The sequence below is a fragment of the Budorcas taxicolor genome, chromosome 8, assembly GCF_023091745.1.
Source record: "Budorcas taxicolor isolate Tak-1 chromosome 8, Takin1.1, whole genome shotgun sequence".
NCBI classification, from domain to species: domain Eukaryota; kingdom Metazoa; phylum Chordata; class Mammalia; order Artiodactyla; family Bovidae; genus Budorcas; species Budorcas taxicolor.
Genome location: NC_068917.1, coordinates 113,411,806 through 113,428,081, shown reverse-complemented (window position 1 = coordinate 113,428,081; position 16,276 = coordinate 113,411,806). Strand labels below are relative to the sequence as shown.

The 16,276-nt window shown below is 43.3% G+C and overlaps 1 protein-coding gene across 2 annotated transcripts in view; it reads left to right on the top strand.

The window, feature by feature from the left end:
* The first annotated feature begins 557 nt into the window (after nt 1-557).
* Nucleotides 558-16,276, top strand: part of MEGF9 (multiple EGF like domains 9) — an 81,574-nt gene continuing 65,855 nt past the window's right edge. For both annotated transcript variants that reach the window (XR_008199823.1, XM_052645062.1), the window contains exon 1: nt 558-1,281. Coding sequence is in view for 1 of the 2 variants with exons in the window: in XM_052645062.1 (XP_052501022.1) it covers nt 651-1,281 (631 nt within the window). In the remaining variant the exon portion in view is untranslated. The remainder of the gene's footprint in view (nt 1,282-16,276) is intronic.

Sequence of the window (16,276 nt, the reverse complement as noted above, 5' to 3'; positions counted from 1 at the left end):
CTCTCGGGCAGCAGAGCAGGTGCCGCGCTCTGCATCCTCGCTGCGGCCACCCTCGCCCACCGCGGGGGTTCCAGCTCCGCCCCCGCCCGAGCCCGGGAGAGGCGCTGGCGCCCCATTGTTTAAGGGAGCGGGGAAGCTCCCAAGAGCCGAGTCCCCGTCCCGGGTCGCGCTCGCCGCCCAGTGGAGCAGACGACTTGGCCCGGCGTCTGCCTCGCCGGGCGCGTCCTTTGTCTGCTCCCCGGCGCCCGGGGCCCGGGGCCCGCGCCCCGCTTCTAGGGCAGACAAAGCCGCGGCTGCCGCTAGTCTGACCGGCTGGAGCGGCGCTCGCTCCACCCACCTCCCGCCTTAGTACCGCCCCCTCTCCTCGGCGCTCTCTGATTGGCTCGTGGGGCCACAAAGAGGCCGGGAAGCGGGCAGGTCACGTGAGACGGCGTGGCCTCCCATAGGCCTGGCCAAGCTGCCAATCAGGGAGGGCGGGTCGTCCGCGCTCGGCCCGGTCGCTCCCTCCGCTCCGGGGCCCGCCCGCGGGGCCGGCCGCCTGTCAGAGGGAGGCGGCGATGGTGCGCCCGGTGGCGGCGGCGGCTGCGGCGGCTTCCCTGGTCCGAGTGCCGCGAGGAGATGACTGACCGACCGGCTGAGTGACTGAATGAATGAATGGCGAAGCCGAGCGCGCCATGAGGAGCCTGCCGAGCCTGGGCGGCCTCGCCCTGTTGTGCGCCGCCGCGGCCGCCGCCGCTGCCTCAGCCACCTCGGCGGGGAATGTCACCGGTGGCGGCGGGGCCGCGGGGCAGGTGGACGCGTCGCCGGGCCCGGGGCTGGGGGGCGAGCCCAGCCACCCTTTCTCTAAGGCCACGGCCCCCACAGCCCAGGCCCCGAGGACCGGATCCCCGCGCGCCACCCGCCACCGAGCCCAGGCTGCGTCTTCCCCAGCCCAGCCCCCGGAGACCACCCCTCCTCCGACCGCCGCCGGGCCCGCTCCGACCACCGCCGCCGGGCCCGCTCGGACCACCGCCCAGGCACCGCTCGTTCCCTCGCGAGTCCCACCTCCTGCGGTGGAACGTACTCCGACTAGCCCTCGGGTGACAACCAGACCCGCGCCGACCACCCTCTCGACGACCGCTGGCCCGGCGCCGACCACCCCTGTAGCGACCACGGTGCGGGCGCCCACCGCTCCCCCGAACCCGACCTCGGCTCTCCCCGGCGGCGGCGGCGGCGGCGGCGGCAGCAGCAGCGTCCCACCCACCCCACCTGCCACCGAAGCCCCCTCTCCGCCTCCCCCAGGTGAGTCCCAGCGCCTCCTCGGCCGCCGGACCCTCCCCGCGGCTGCCCGTCCTTCTAGCCTGGGGCTTCTTGGCTGGGATGGAGCATTTCTGGTCCCCAAAGGTTCCCCAGATTTCGACTTCCAAGGGGAGGTCCAAGCTCTAGATAGCCTGCCCCACCCCCCTCCCCAGCCCCCAGTCTGGAAAGCCTTTTGTCGCCCACTTGGGCTGTGCTTCCTTGGGAGGGGAGCGACTGCTGCCTGGAAAGCATCGCACCTCCTTCCAAACGGCGCTCTCTGGCCTTTGTCAGACGCGCTGGATGGGCGCAAACTTTTGGGTTCGGTTCGCTCACCGTGCCCCTCCGCCTGGGTGATCTGGGGAAGTTTGAAAACCAGCACAGTATCTCCTGCGACCAATAGGTCAGAAACTGAAGGGATTCCTCCTAAGGCTCCACTTTCCTTGTTCATGTAAATATCAGATGTGCATGTGACAGGTGGAAAAGATATTGAGAGGATTTTGTTTACAAACAGTAGTACAGACCACTTGAGGCCAAAAGAAAAAAGAAATTGTAATCCATGTTTTCCCTGCAAATGAATGGATTCAGTAGTCATTTGGGACAGGTGTGTATCTAGGCTGAGCACATTTATAAATTAGGTTAAATCCCTTCCTTGCACCATTTTTTTTTTTTTTTTCTCCTTCCTCAATTGCAAGTCAGTATGTTTGGGCAAATACACAATTTAAGCAGGGAGGCCCATTTTCTTCCTTAAGGAGGGGAATGTTCAGTTTTGCTGATATTGATAAAAGCCAATTTCTGTCTTGAGTCCTGGTGAAAAATAAAGCTCTTCTTCCTGCTGATTGAAAGTCTTCAAGCAAAGTTAGAGACAACTTCTGTTCTTTTCCTCTTGAGATCTAAATTGGGCCTGGAACTAAACAAATAAAACCTGCCTTGTCAAGATGTTAGACAAGAGTTTCTGAATTCCTTTGCTTTGAGTTGGGGTTTGATTTGTCCAAACCATTTTGCCTTTAGCTGGATTTATATTAATGGATCTCTGACCTAATTCTTAGGCTCAGTGATTTACTGTGGGGTCAGGTATGGACTTTGGACTATAATTGAATTTGTAGAGAGTTTTCCCACATGATTATGAGTCTTAATACAGTCCTGTCTTGAGTTGGAGCTTGGCATTGACATAAGTAGGAATGCAGATTATTCGCCCATAAAAAGCCAAGTTGGTATTTCTTCCAGCATCAGGGAGTGTGCTACCTGGCTGGGTTTTGACTGTAACCTCTCTTGGCCTCCCTATGGAGATACTGGCATGATACTGTGAGGCAGGAATCGTAGTGTTTGAGCGTGTGGACTTGAGTCCATTCTTAGTTTGAACCCTAGCTCCGCTGCCTTTTATTAACTGGGTAATTTGGGCGGGTCAATTAACCTCTCTTCATCTGAGAAATGAAGATAATAATAGTGTTTAGCTCATAGGATTGCTGTGAATCCTATGAAATTTGCTGTGAAATCCTGTGAAAATTAACTAAATGCATTTATAGCGCTTAGAACAATAGTTCTGGGTGCAGAGTAAATTAGCTCTCTATGTATGTTAGCTATCATTATGATAGTTGTTTTTTTTTTTTTTTTAATGGGATAGAAAGCATTTGAGAAACCTAATAGAGACTTGTGATGATTTTTATTTGTTTTAGTAAAATGTGATGGTAGTGTGTGTGGTCAGTCATGTCTGACTCCTTGCTACCTTATGGGCTGTAGCTTGCCAGGCTTCTCTGTCCATGGATTTTTTCAGGCAAGAATACTGGAGTGAATTGCCATTTCCTCCTCCAGGTAAAATGTAATAGGAAAGGATAAATTAGATTTTCCAAAGTTTGGAGCACACAGTAGTGTTTATGTAGGAAGATTCCTTCTTTTGAAAGGTTAGTATATCATAAGTCTGTGTAATTGAAGTTATTTTACCTTAAATTTTGCATTGTTATTTTTAAATCACAAAGGTAACCTTTTTTCATGTTGCTTTTTCTTTGTGATAAAATATACATAACATAAAATTTACCATTTTAGCCATTTTTAAGTGTACAGTTTAATGGTATTAAGCACATTCAAATTGCATGACCATCGCCACCATCCATCTTTAAGGGCTCTTTTTTATTTTCCCCAACTGAAACTGTATCCATTAAACACTAACTCCTCCATGGCCAGCCATCCACCTTATTCCTAGCAACCACCGTTCTACTTCCTGTCTCTGTGAATTTGCCTATTCCAGGCTCCTCATATGGGGAACTCATAGCATTTGTCCACCAAGATAACCTTTACCTGCAAAAATTACAAAGACCCAGAAGTCGACAAGTAAAGAGTGAAAGTTCCCCCCACCCACTTTACTACTTCCCAGTTCCAGTCAGTCCTTAACTGTTACTACTATTAGCAGTTTGATCTTTTCTCAGAGGCAAGTTGTGGCATGCAGGATGCGTTTCCTCACCAGGGATCGAACCTGTGGCCCCTGCACTGGGAGCACAGAGTCTTAGCCACTGGACCACTAGGGAAGTCCCTAAACACAGGATTATTAAACGTAGTTTTTAAAAGCTCAAGATGAAATAATATATACATTACATATATTACATATATTAATTATGTATATATACTGCAAGCCATAGCGTTTTGCAACTTGCTATGTCCACTTAACTGTGTATCATGGTCTTTTTCTTCATGTCAGTACCTAAAGTGTACCTTATTCTTTTCAGCAGTTGTATTTTTCATCATAAGAATATATCATAATCTATTTAGCCAATCTCTTGTTTATGGATACTTAGATTGCTTCTTGGCTTCACTTTAAAAAGCACAGAGAAGAATGTGTTCTTGTTTAATCCATCATATTATATTACTAGTCCATCATATTATATTCTCTAATACCTTGTCTGGAGTTTTGTAGACTCCAAATCGATTGTAAGTAAAGCAAAGCTGGATTGAGTAATATTTGCCACTGGCCTTTAGTAACTTCAAGGCCTTTAGTAACTTCCATGGACTACCGTATACCTATGTCTATGATGGTCTTGGGCAACAGAAATTTTAAGATGCTCAATTTGGAAGCTCTGCTGTGTTGTAAATTTTCTGTAGCATTAGTTTTCTGTGGATTCACTATGGACGGCCTCTGTCTAGTTCTCAGCAGCTGAGCTGCCTTTGTGGGCTTACTGCTTTACTGGGCAATTTCAGCTTTACAATAATGTAGTTGAGTATGGTCTTTCTATCTGAACATGGGCTCTAGTCTACTTTAAACAGTAAATACATCTCCTTGACAGAGGAAAGAGATTTGAAAGACCTGGTTCTAAATGAGTTTGAAAGATAGGTTGGCAAAATTGGATTCTCTGGCTTTTGGGAAGATGAATATAAAACTGAACACCATTGATAATATATTATGTGTCTAGGTGGGTCTTCTGGCTGCTCTTTGAATTAATAAGAATTTCTTCCATGAAGATCTAGTTGAGAGCTCTTGCCTACCCCTCAGTAAGGGCCCTCTTTTGTTTACAGGGACACTGATCTGCAAACTGAAACTAATTGCCCAGCAAGCAAGCATTTTCCTCCCACGGTCCTGGCAAAACATTCGACTGATTGGTTGGCTGGGTAGGACATTTTACGAAGGGTGAAGGGAGAGGCTGTGATACTAGAGTATAACAGTTATTGATAGTAAGAGACTGAAGTGATGATAAATGTTTGATTTTTAAAATTATGGACCTTCAGGGCTAGATAGGACTTTAGAAGCCAGTACCTCCTAACGAGGCTCTGCATTGCAAGAAATGCTTCCATGGACTTAGCCGAAATAGTTCTCTCTGTGGTTAACCCCAGCCGGTTCTGACTCTGCCCTTCGGGGCCACGCAGAACAAGTGAGCTCTCTCTGTGCCCTGACAGTTCAGGGATCTGCGGGCAGTGATCGTGTTCCCTCGGAGTCTGGACTAAACTTCAGCTCCCTCAACTGTTCTTTATGTGAAATGGTTTCAGATTCCCTTAGACTCTGCTGGTTGCCCCTCTTAGGGAGTTTTTCAGTTTTTCTGTGTCTCTCCTGGAGTGTGGAGCATGGAACTGAAGATGTCGCCCCCGATGTGCTCTGACCCGCTCGTGGTAGAGAGGGCAGTTGCCTCGTTCTTTCTGGATGCTGTACTACTGTTGATGCAGTTAGCTCCTAATCACAGTAGCTTTTCTGGCAGCCACATTACGTTATTGACTCATTGAGTCCATTAAGATACTTAAGTCTTTTTTATTTTTTAAACACGTACTAGACGAGTCTTTCTTCATTCTGGACTTAGAAACTCTTTGTTATCCTGTAAAGTATAAACTGAGACAGTTGCCAAGCATGTAAGATGTACTGTGTTAGGTTCATGCCATCACTTTGGGCCTGCAGCCTGTCAGCGTACCCCACCTAGTCTCTTCACGCTCACCTGCAGGCTGTTCTGTAGACGGAGTCCAAGGACACGTTAGGGCAGGCCTTCTTACCTCACAGGAGAGAGTACATTTAGGGATGATGAAACAGTTTGGAAGGGAAGAGATCGTGGTTTAGATTAGTTCTCGAGGGTCCAGCTCTACAGTTCGGTGATGATTTGGTACCCGTGATTCAGGGCTCATGACTGCCCCCCAAGGAGCCTTAATCATTTATTTGTGATCTAAGTTAAGAGACGAGGCTTCTTTTTTTTTTTTTCCCAAGCAAACCCTAGAGTTTGAAAGCTCTGACTACTGTGGCGTGTAAATAAAATATTATGAATGGATTTTATTTGAAAGGAACATTCTGGAAATCAGGGCCCTCCTGTCAGTACTGGGAAATGTTTTCTTCATCCTAAAATTCTGTACAGCTAAGTTCAGGGTGTTGATTTGCTTATAGTTATTCAAGAAGATACCATTCATTTTAAGGACACAGAAATTGTTCAGACTTCAAAGATAATGTCTGTTCATAACCTTTTATTGAAAACCTGTGGGGCTGGGTGTGTTTCAGAATTTAGAATTTTTCTGATTTTTAGGAAGTTAATAAGTACACCCCAGTGAAGTCTAGGACAGCATCCTGTGTAATCAAACACATGAAGGTATTGGCAGCAAAAATGTGTGTATATTCACACTGAGTGGGTTTTTAAAAAGGCTATAAATAACCTTGTGTTTGTTCAGGTCAGGTTTTGCTGCCAAATGAATAACAGAAAAACTTTTGGTTTTTTGGATCTTCTGGTATTTACATCATCTCTGAGTGACTGTGGACCACTGAAATAGTGCTTACACACACACATAGTACTTCCTATGCTGCAGATACTGTTTTAAGTGCCTTGCATATATTACTTTACTCAGTCCTCACAACAGTTAGGTCTAATCGAGTTAGGTGTTATTATTATCTTCATTTTATAGATAAGGAAACTGAGGCTCAGAGAAGCCCAGCTGTGAGGGAGTCTGCATTCAAACCCAGCCTTTCTGGTTCCAGAATCCATACTGTTGGCATTTAAAGGAGGAGTCACATAGAAGATGAGGGAAGGAAACCGTTTTGCTAGAAACATTCATCCTTGAACACGAGTCTGAAAGGTTCTCAAATGTTCTCGAGCGTTTACTCTCTCCCTTCTCTTCTGCACTGTTACTTACCTCAGATCTTCTGTTTTACAGTGTTTTACAGTTAGAGCCCCAGTTCTTCCTTTGATTAGGCTCTAATGTGGCCTATGATAGAGAAGATTGTCTGTAGTCTTTAGGGCTAGGCCCAGGAACTTCTGAAGTTTACTCTGTCTTATTCCTGACCCAAATGCCTAGATTTCTGCAGAAATTCCTTAGTGTGATTAGTTTTTGGAACAGCATAGTTAAACTCCAGAGCATTAGTTTCGAATCTACTGAATTCTGTCTCCAGGAAGCCTTCTGGCTAGTTGAAAATTTACACACTGAAATAATCTGATTATGTCTTTTTATCTTGATTTGTTTTAAAGACCCATAAAATTAAAGTGAGCATTACTTTTCATCTCAGAATTTCTAAACATGTATATATTAACTTCCAGACATCTTGGCACCCTTATAAACAGAATGGAAGAAACATATCATGGTACTGTTTTTACTGATGGGTAAGTTATGGGTAGAGAGATTACTGCTCCAGGGCACTTAATAGATCAGAGGGGAATAGAAGTGTAAGATCTTATTTGGGAGAAAGTGTTAGATGATGGTTTTAGTTAAAAATAGCTTCAATTCATGCTTTTTGCCTTGATCTTTATTTTTGTGTGTTTTCTTTAGATATAATATAAACATCCTTAATAATAATGTTGAAATTATATTTCAGGTATCTCTTCTGTAGTCACTCAGCCTTTTTCTCAAGCATGAGTTTTGGTTTATCTGCTTCTCACTAGAAACAACTACCCTAACTGTGTTAGTAACTTTGAGGGGAGATTTTTTTCTTAATTGTCATGAAAAATATAAAAATTATGTCTGGATACATATGTGTTTGAATCACAGTAAAGGTTTACTCAAATTTTTTTACCTGTATCTATTCAAGTACATGTGATAAATGTGTGTCAAAATAATCCCTCTAGTAATGCCACTGTTCCACAATAGATATTACTGTCAGAAAAATCTTTTCCTGTTATTTTCTTCACTCAGATAAAAATCTCTCTTATGTTCTCCTTGCTCAATTTTTTTCCACTTGAAACTCCTCTGTATGTCCCACTTTCTCTTGTCTCTTCTTCTTAGACCCATCCATTCTTTCATGTTCTTTAAGGAACCAAATTATCCTCTCTACTTAACAGATTCCCGCTTTGTCCTCCTTCAGTGCCTCCTCAAAGCCTAATTCTTCTAAGAAGTCTTTGCCGGGGAACAAAAGGTCCTTGAGGATGTCCTGGTAACAGGGTGCATGAGGTTGAACACTTTGCACTCAGAACAAAACCTGTCTTTCTCTGCGACTTTGACTTTTTTTCCTATGGATCTGCTTTTAAAGTCTGTTTAACTTAGATTATTAAGCCCACTTGCAAGAAAATGTCATAGTTTATACAATATTCAGGAGATGGTATTAATTCTTTTTAAAAAAAATGAAGAGATTTTCTTTTTGTTCTGTATCTTCTTTATTGCCCAGCTTTCCCCCCACTTCTCCTGAGGAACAATACAGAAAAAAACAATTATCATAGCAGAAAATATCTGCCTCCAAAAAAACCCCACAGAATTCCAGTACTTTAAATATGTAGCAGATTTCTTTGTTTATGAGTAATATGAGTTGTTTTTGTTAGGTAGATGGATTTGGGTAACCAGCAATGTAAATGGTTTAATTTGGTTGAGAAACAAACGTTTGATTTTTTTTGAATGACAGAATTAATTAATCAGCTCCTCTCTCATCTGATTTATATATTGGATTTGTTTTTTCAGCAGAGATTTTTGAAATAGGAATTTTCCTACTCTAAAATTCTATAATAAATAAGTTATGGTAATTTCCAAACCATATACATCTATTAAAATGCTTACGTTATGTTAAAAGCAGTATACATAGGAGGAGAGAAATATACCAAAATAATTAGGTGGCTGAAGCTAAGTAATGTGAGTATGGGTCATTTTCATTTCTTTGTATTCTTCTGGATTTTCCAAGTTGTATTTTTTTTTAATCAGTGTACCCAGTTTTATAGTAATAAAAATAAATGAATAAAATATAAAAATGAGTAAAACGTTATGACACACTTGATGAGCCTTCAGTTATATGTGATCAAGTCAAGCGATGTTACCCTGGGCCGCTTAACTATAGTTTCTGTGATGGATTCATCAGCTTTGATCTCCCTCAGACATTTACTTGGTCTCGGTGAGCTGTGGTTCTGAGGAAAGGAGGCTGCGGAAGACAGTGCCCAAGAAAGGAGACGGTTCCTGACACCTGAGAAGTCAGGGTTGTGATGACACAGCTAAGACCTGGTCCCTTCAGGGAAAGTTTAACTGAAATCTTAGCAGAGTCTGAAAACAGTTGATTCTTTACCCATTTCACTCTGTAGAAGGCAGTGGCACCCCACTCCAGTACTCTTGCCTGGAAAATCCCATGAACTGAGGAGCCTGGTAGGCTGCAGTCCATGGGGTCGCTAGGAGTTGGACAAGACTGAGCAACCTCAGTTTCACTTTTCACTTTCATGCATTGGAGAAGGAAATGGCAACCCACTCCAGTGTTCTTGCCTGGTGAATCCCAGGGATGGGGGAGCGTGGTGGGCTCCCGTCTGTGGGGTCGCACAGAGTCGGACATGACTGAAGCGACTTAGCAGCAGCAGCAGCAGGGAACTTAAAGCACAAACTTAAAATTAATTAAAGCAGCTTATGGAAATAGCTCTTGTGTAAATTGTGCAGAATTTGAATTCGTGACATTGTCCACAGCCTTTACCAACAGAAGATCTTTGGTTGTCTCTTCCTCTACAGATACAGAGCTCCCAAAAGTTTGGTTTCAGTCTGTGCATATGTTTTCCAGTCAGATCAGATGGGATTGCTTTTAGACTGGTAATACAGCAGCTGCTCTATATGATATCCTTGCCAGGGAGACAGCACTGAGGAAAGGGGAAATTTATTCAGTTGGAAAAAGGAATGTATCCTGCCCAGTCACAGGGCAAATGATCAGGGGTAGGTACGTTTTCAGCCTGGCTAGAAAATGTTCAATAATTTTTCTTTAGTAAATTTTAGACTCCTTAGATAACTGATTTTGGAAACTTTTGTTTCAGTCTTGCATGCTTAGAAACTGACATATTACCCAGGACCTTATTAGATTTTTATTTTTAAAAATCTGTAGTTTTTATCTGATGTATGTGAGCAAAAAGGAGAGGTTAGGAGTTAATCACAAGGAGAACAGCACGTTCTCTAGTTCCTCTGGTTCCTTTTTGGAAATGATCTTTTAAAGTGAAATTCCTTTAGAACTTCCTTCAAACATTCTAGGGAAAGTTGTATTCTCTGAAGGAAACTGCATGAGCTGAGTAGCTTTTCCATTCTCTTCAGTCCTGTCCATCGTGTTTGGAGATGAAATGCCAGTTTGGGAAGGGTTATTAGTGGTAACAATGAGGGGAAAGATGGAATGCTTCATATTCAAACATACTCACTCAGTTTTGCATCTGTTTCGAGGATTGATTAGAGGAAGGTGTTGGGCATCTTTTTTCTTTTTTTGCTGTAGATTTCTCATGTGACTTCTTATTCCTTATAAGTCTACAGTGTATTTTGAGTTATCTGTTCTATATGAACTGCTTTAACAACATAGGCCCACCATCCCTTGATGTTGTGTGGGTTAATGAATAGTTATAAAGTGTACCAAAGCCGCAAAGCAAACTAGCTGTTGGGTATTATTACACTGAATTGTTGGTGTGTTGCCTGCAAACCCATCCTGTTCAACTGGTTTTAGTTTTTAAGTTAGTTTGTTGCTTCAACTTGTCCACAAAGGCAGGGCTGAATGGTCCAGCTAATCAGGGGAGTCGCAGTCAGAAGAGATCATTCCAGTCTTTCTTTCCACTCACTCTGTGAGTTCCCGAGCTCGTTTTTGTTTTTCGTAAATGGGTCTGTGCCTTAGTTTCTCTAACTGTAAAATGAAGCCTGTTGCATGCACAGATGCAGTGCCCCTCACATATCTATACCACTGGCTTCTAAACCATCGTCTGTAAGATGAGTATGATAGTACCCATCTAATAGGGTTCTTGAGTGTTGACCTAGAATTCAAACCTAGCTTTGTCTGACTTAAAAGTCTGTTTTTTTTTTTTTTCCCCTTTCGACTAAACTGTGCTGCAGTGCCAAAGCAGATGGGAGAAGCAGAGAATGAATAAGCATTCTGTGGTTCCAGAGCACATTCTGGGTTCTATTCTTGCCGCCTCCCCCGGCAAGCCCATGCACTGTCCTCCTCAGCACTAGTTCTGAACTACACAGTTTGATTCAGGTTTGATTGCAGGAACTGGTGTGAAAATCAAAATTAGATCAAAGAGTGTTTCTCAGAGGTAAATATGGGTGTGGAGTATAGACGGCAGAGGGGATGATGGTAGAAATCAGATGAAAGGAAGCGGGCAGACTCAATGTGGATGTAAAGCAGAACTGAGCAGTAGCTGTGAGATGGGCTACCCAGCGCCAGAAGGATTAGGGCAGAGACAATGTAATGCTTATTAGCATTTGGCAAGACATACCACACACTGCAAAATGATAGTATTGATTGTTGTCAACTTGACAATGAAACCTTTCATCTTCAACTTCATATGGACTCTAGATCAAGATGCTGATGCTAAACAATGTGTTGCAGAAAGTAGCAGGTGATATTTGATGGTATGAAAGTCATGGAAAAATCTCAGACTTGTGACTTCCACAGTCACCGGAGGATGCATTTCCCCATCCCATTTTATAAACTTCCCTCCTCACTGGGAGGGAAGGTTGTCTCTCAGATGAGACAAGGAGAAGCTATTATTTCAAGTTAGAACCAGCCGTTTCTGAACCAGTTGCAAAGATATTGATGGATGATATACAGAGTGTTGGAGGATTTGATTTGGAATCAAATAGCTTCATAAGTGGGAAAGAGAAAACCCAATATGGCATAGTAATGCATACATGTATATATATGTGGGATCTAGAAAAATGGTACAGCTGCGCCCGTCTGCAGAGCAGGAATGGAGACACAGCCGAAGAGCAGGGACACACGGACCCAGCGCGGGGAGGAAAGGGTGGGCTGCACCGAGGGGGCGGCATGACACGCAGACAGCGCCGCGTGAAGGAGCCGGCCAGGGGGGAGCTGCTGCGCCCCGCCGCGCCGGCGCCCAGGCTAGCGCTCCGTGACTGCCCAGCGGGGTGGGGCGGGGAGAGGAGGGGGCGTGCGTGTGCTTAAATGAGTCACGCTGTCGTATGCCAGAGACCAACACCACACGGTAAAGCAGTTATCTTCCAGTTAAAAAAAGTGCATCCCCCACCCCCTCAAAGAAACAGCTTCCGTTTGTGTGGCATCAGGACTCAACAGTAATCATTATTACATCCTGCGAGTGCTCAAATGTCACACTGTGGCCAAATCGAGCTATGTATCTATAGTTGCGGCGAATGTGTAGACGGTGCAAAACCTGGTCATATCAGTCTTCTGGTTAGTAATTTAAGATGATATTTATACTTCAGTGTAATTCTCCTCTGTATTCGCCATGAGTGACCCCAGCCCATTAATGCTTAGGTTTCCTGCTGCTGCTGCTGCTGCTGCTGCTGCTGCTGCTGCTGCTGCTAAGTCGCTTCAGTCGTGTCTGACTCTGTGTGACCCCATAGACAGCAGCCCACCAGGCTCCCACGTCCCTGGGATTCTCTAGGCAAGAATACTGGAGTGGGTTGCCGTTTCCTTCTCCAATGAGTGAAAGCGAAAAGTGAAACTGAAGTCATTCAGTCGTGTCTGACTCCTAGCGACCCCATGGACTGCAGCCTACCAGGCTCCTCCATCCATGGGATTTTCCAGGCAAGAGTACTGGAGTGGGGCGCCATTGCCTTCTCCAGCTTAGGTTTCCTAATACGTCTTAAAACTTCTCTATAGTCTGTCTCTGTCCTCATTTCCTACCACCCTTCACCTTGTGCTTTAAACTCCAACAGATTCGAGTTGCTTCTGTTTCCCCCCAAATGCCATGCTTATTGTCGTCATCATTATTACTAATAAGACAGTCATCTTTGGAGGCTTTCCTCTGTGTCAGATACTAATGAGCTTTAAATGAATTATAATGACCTTGTCTAATTATCTCCATTTTACTAAGCAAGAGTGGAGGCTTTGAGAGTTGAAATCCATTGAACAAGGCCTCACAGCTAGTAAATGTAGAACCTTGATTTAAATTTAGATCTGTGTAGCCTCAAAGCCTCCTCTCTTAATCGCTAAGCTGACTGGCCTCGTTACTTTGCTTCTGCTGTTCCCTCAGCCTGGAATAGCCCTTCTCTTCAGTTTTAATACAGGGCTTAAAACAGAAGTGAATGCTCATTGATTTAATCAGAAATGGACTTTACTAAACGATTAGTAAAGAGTTCACAGAATCTCCAGGGGAACCAAATTCAGGACATGGAGCTAGAGATTATGCCTAGGGAAAACAATAATCTGGCATTGAGAACCTTTGTGGTGGAATAGCAAGCCTTAAAAATTGGAAATTGGAGAATTTCCCCCAAATAGGAAGGAATTAGTAGCAATTACACTATGATACTAGGCTGCCCCCCCCCCAAAAAAGACAGGGGTCCGCCACATCCCTTTTTTCACCCAATTAACTCACTTGTCCCTGAGAAACATGCAACCTCCTATCCTGTTTTACCTTATATATTCTAATATTACTGTACATATTTTTTTGATTACTTGCTTTTTAAGGATTCTTATTTTAAGTGTTACTTGTTCATGTAATTGATTCCTCTATACCTTATTCTTTAGTGGCTATGTCTTAGTGATGTTTGTACTCTCTAAGATATCTCTGAGATAGTGTTCAGCATCTAGTACAGAATCACTGCCGATAAGTGACTGCAGCCATGAAATTAAAAGATGCTTACTCCTTGGAAGAAAAGTTATGACCAACCTAGATAGTATATTCAAAAGCAGAGACATTACTTTGCCAACTAAGGTCCGTCTAGTCAAGGCTATGGTTTTTCCTGTGGTCATGTATGGATGTGAGAGTTGGACTGTGAAGAAGGCTGAGTGCCGAAGAATTGATGCTTTTGAACTGTGGTGTTGGAGAAGACTCTTGAGAGTCCCTTGGACTGCAAGGAGATCCAACCAGTCCATTCTGAGGGAGATCAGCCCTGGGATTTCTTTGGAAGGACTGATGCTAAAGCTGAAACTCCAGTACTTTGGCCACCTCATGAGAAGAGTTGACTCATTGGAAAAGACTCTGATGCTGGGAGGGATTGGGGGCAGGAGGAGAAGGGGACAACAGAGGATGAGATGGCTGGATGGCATCCCTGACTCGATGGACATGAGTCTGAGTGAACTCCGGGAGATGGTGATGGACAGGGAGGCCTGGCGTGCTGCGATTCATGGGGTTGCAAAGAGTCAGACACGACTGAGCAACGGAACTGAAGTACTCAATAAATAGTTGAGCTGAATTAAGACATAAATCCTCCTTGCCCACCACCGCTAGAATGTAAGTTCCAGAAGGGGAGGGATTTTTGTCTTTGTCTCTCTGTCTCTCTTTTTTTAAACCACTGTCTCCCCAGCACCTAGATTCATTCCTAACATATGTTGGGACCTTAGAAAATACTTAAAGAATAAATGAATATTCCTAAATAAAAATTCTTTATTTCTGGAAATGACACTGTCATAAAACCCTTGACCATAGCCTTGACTATACGTACCTTTATCAGCAGAGTAATGTCTCTGCTTTTCAACATGCTGTCTAGGTTTGTCACAGCTTTCCTGCCAGGAAGCAGTCGTCTTCTGATTTCGTGGCTGCAGTGACCATCCGCAGTGATCTTACAGCCGAAGAAGAGGAAATCTGTCACTACTTCCACCATTTCTTTTTTTTTTTTTTTTGCCATAAAGTAATGGGGTCAACCTTCTAAATATTTGCTGTTCATTTCATTTTTATATTTTGAATACCTATTTACTTATTGGAATGCTACTTATAATCATTTTAATTCCTCACTACTGCTAATCCTTTCAATTCCAATTTAGTAGTAATACCCCATTTTTCAAAGAGCCTGAGTGTGAGATGAGGTTAAGTTGTTTGCTCAATAGTCACATAGCTCAGAAATACTAGTTAGCTGGAATTCAAACCCAGATCCCTCTTTTTTTGGAAGTGCTTTCTATTATGGCAAAACAATATGCTAAAAGTAGGGTATGGTCTATTTTATCCTCCCAACCCATGTTAGTTTTTGTTTGTTTGGCCACAGTGTTGCAGACGGGATCTTAGTCCACTGACTGGGAATCAAACCCTGGCCCTCCGGCAGTGGAAGCTCAGCATCCTAACCCATGGGCCCCCAGGGAATTTCCCACAACCCCTGTTAGTTTTAATGCATCCTTTATCCCCTGCCTCCTCACTCTTTCCTGATTTATAGTCATTGTTTTTCTGTGCATACCATAGACCTGTTTACCATCCTTTTTGGTATTCCTCTTGATTCTTTTTTATAGTAGTAAATATGTATTTTATTTGAGAGATCAAAGCACATCCTCACATATTACTATGCCTGTTTATTTTAATTTCACTTTCATTTTTTTGTTAGCTTTATTGATCTGTACAGTGGATCATTTCCAGAAAAGAAGATGCAGATATCTGTTATGAGTCAGATGAGTAATATTCTACATTAATCAGGATGGCATTTAAGGATAAATAGCATACACCCAACCAAGGGCCATTTCAGCTGGTAGGACAGGTGAAACCCAAGATTATCAGAAATAGATGGTAACAAATAATGATACCGAGTTACTACAAAAGCTTTGGAACCTAGTGAAGTACTTTTCTGTGCCTTTATCATTGTTTCACTTGTGAATTAAACTTCTATTGAGAAATTAGAAATGGATACCAGACATTTGTAGCCAAAAAAAAAGTTTTATTTAAAATTAGTTTCAGAAAATTATTTTTCATAGCATGTGATCTTTCTTGTTAACAATAGTCCTTTCTTAAACAATTGATCGGAAAGTGAACATTTCTCTTCGCTATATTTCTTTTGGTTGATAACAGATCACTCATTTAGAAATAAACAACTTAAAGTCAGTGATTAAGTAGTCTTCAGGAAATAAAGCCACAGGTGTCGAAAGCTGTTACTTTGTATTTCCTTATTGCTTAATCAGTCTGAAGTGGTACCTTCCTCTTTCTTTTCTTGACTTCCTTTCTCTTTCCTCTCCCTTCTCTCTCTCTTTTCTATTGTTAATCATACAAGATTTCAGATCCTTTTTCACTTTTTTTTTTTTCCCTAGGTGCGGGTTCTCGTCATGTTAAAACTGGCCTTTCAACTATGTTTCATCAGATGGTTCAGCTTAAGACTTTACATTCACTTTTATTTAAGTAATAGAGAAAAGGGTATGCTTTGTCCATAAATTTACTCTGGGCTTTCTGTGTCAACAAAATAAAGTTTTTTTATTCATTTATCAGATCATTGTTGGTTACCTGCTGTGTACCTAGTG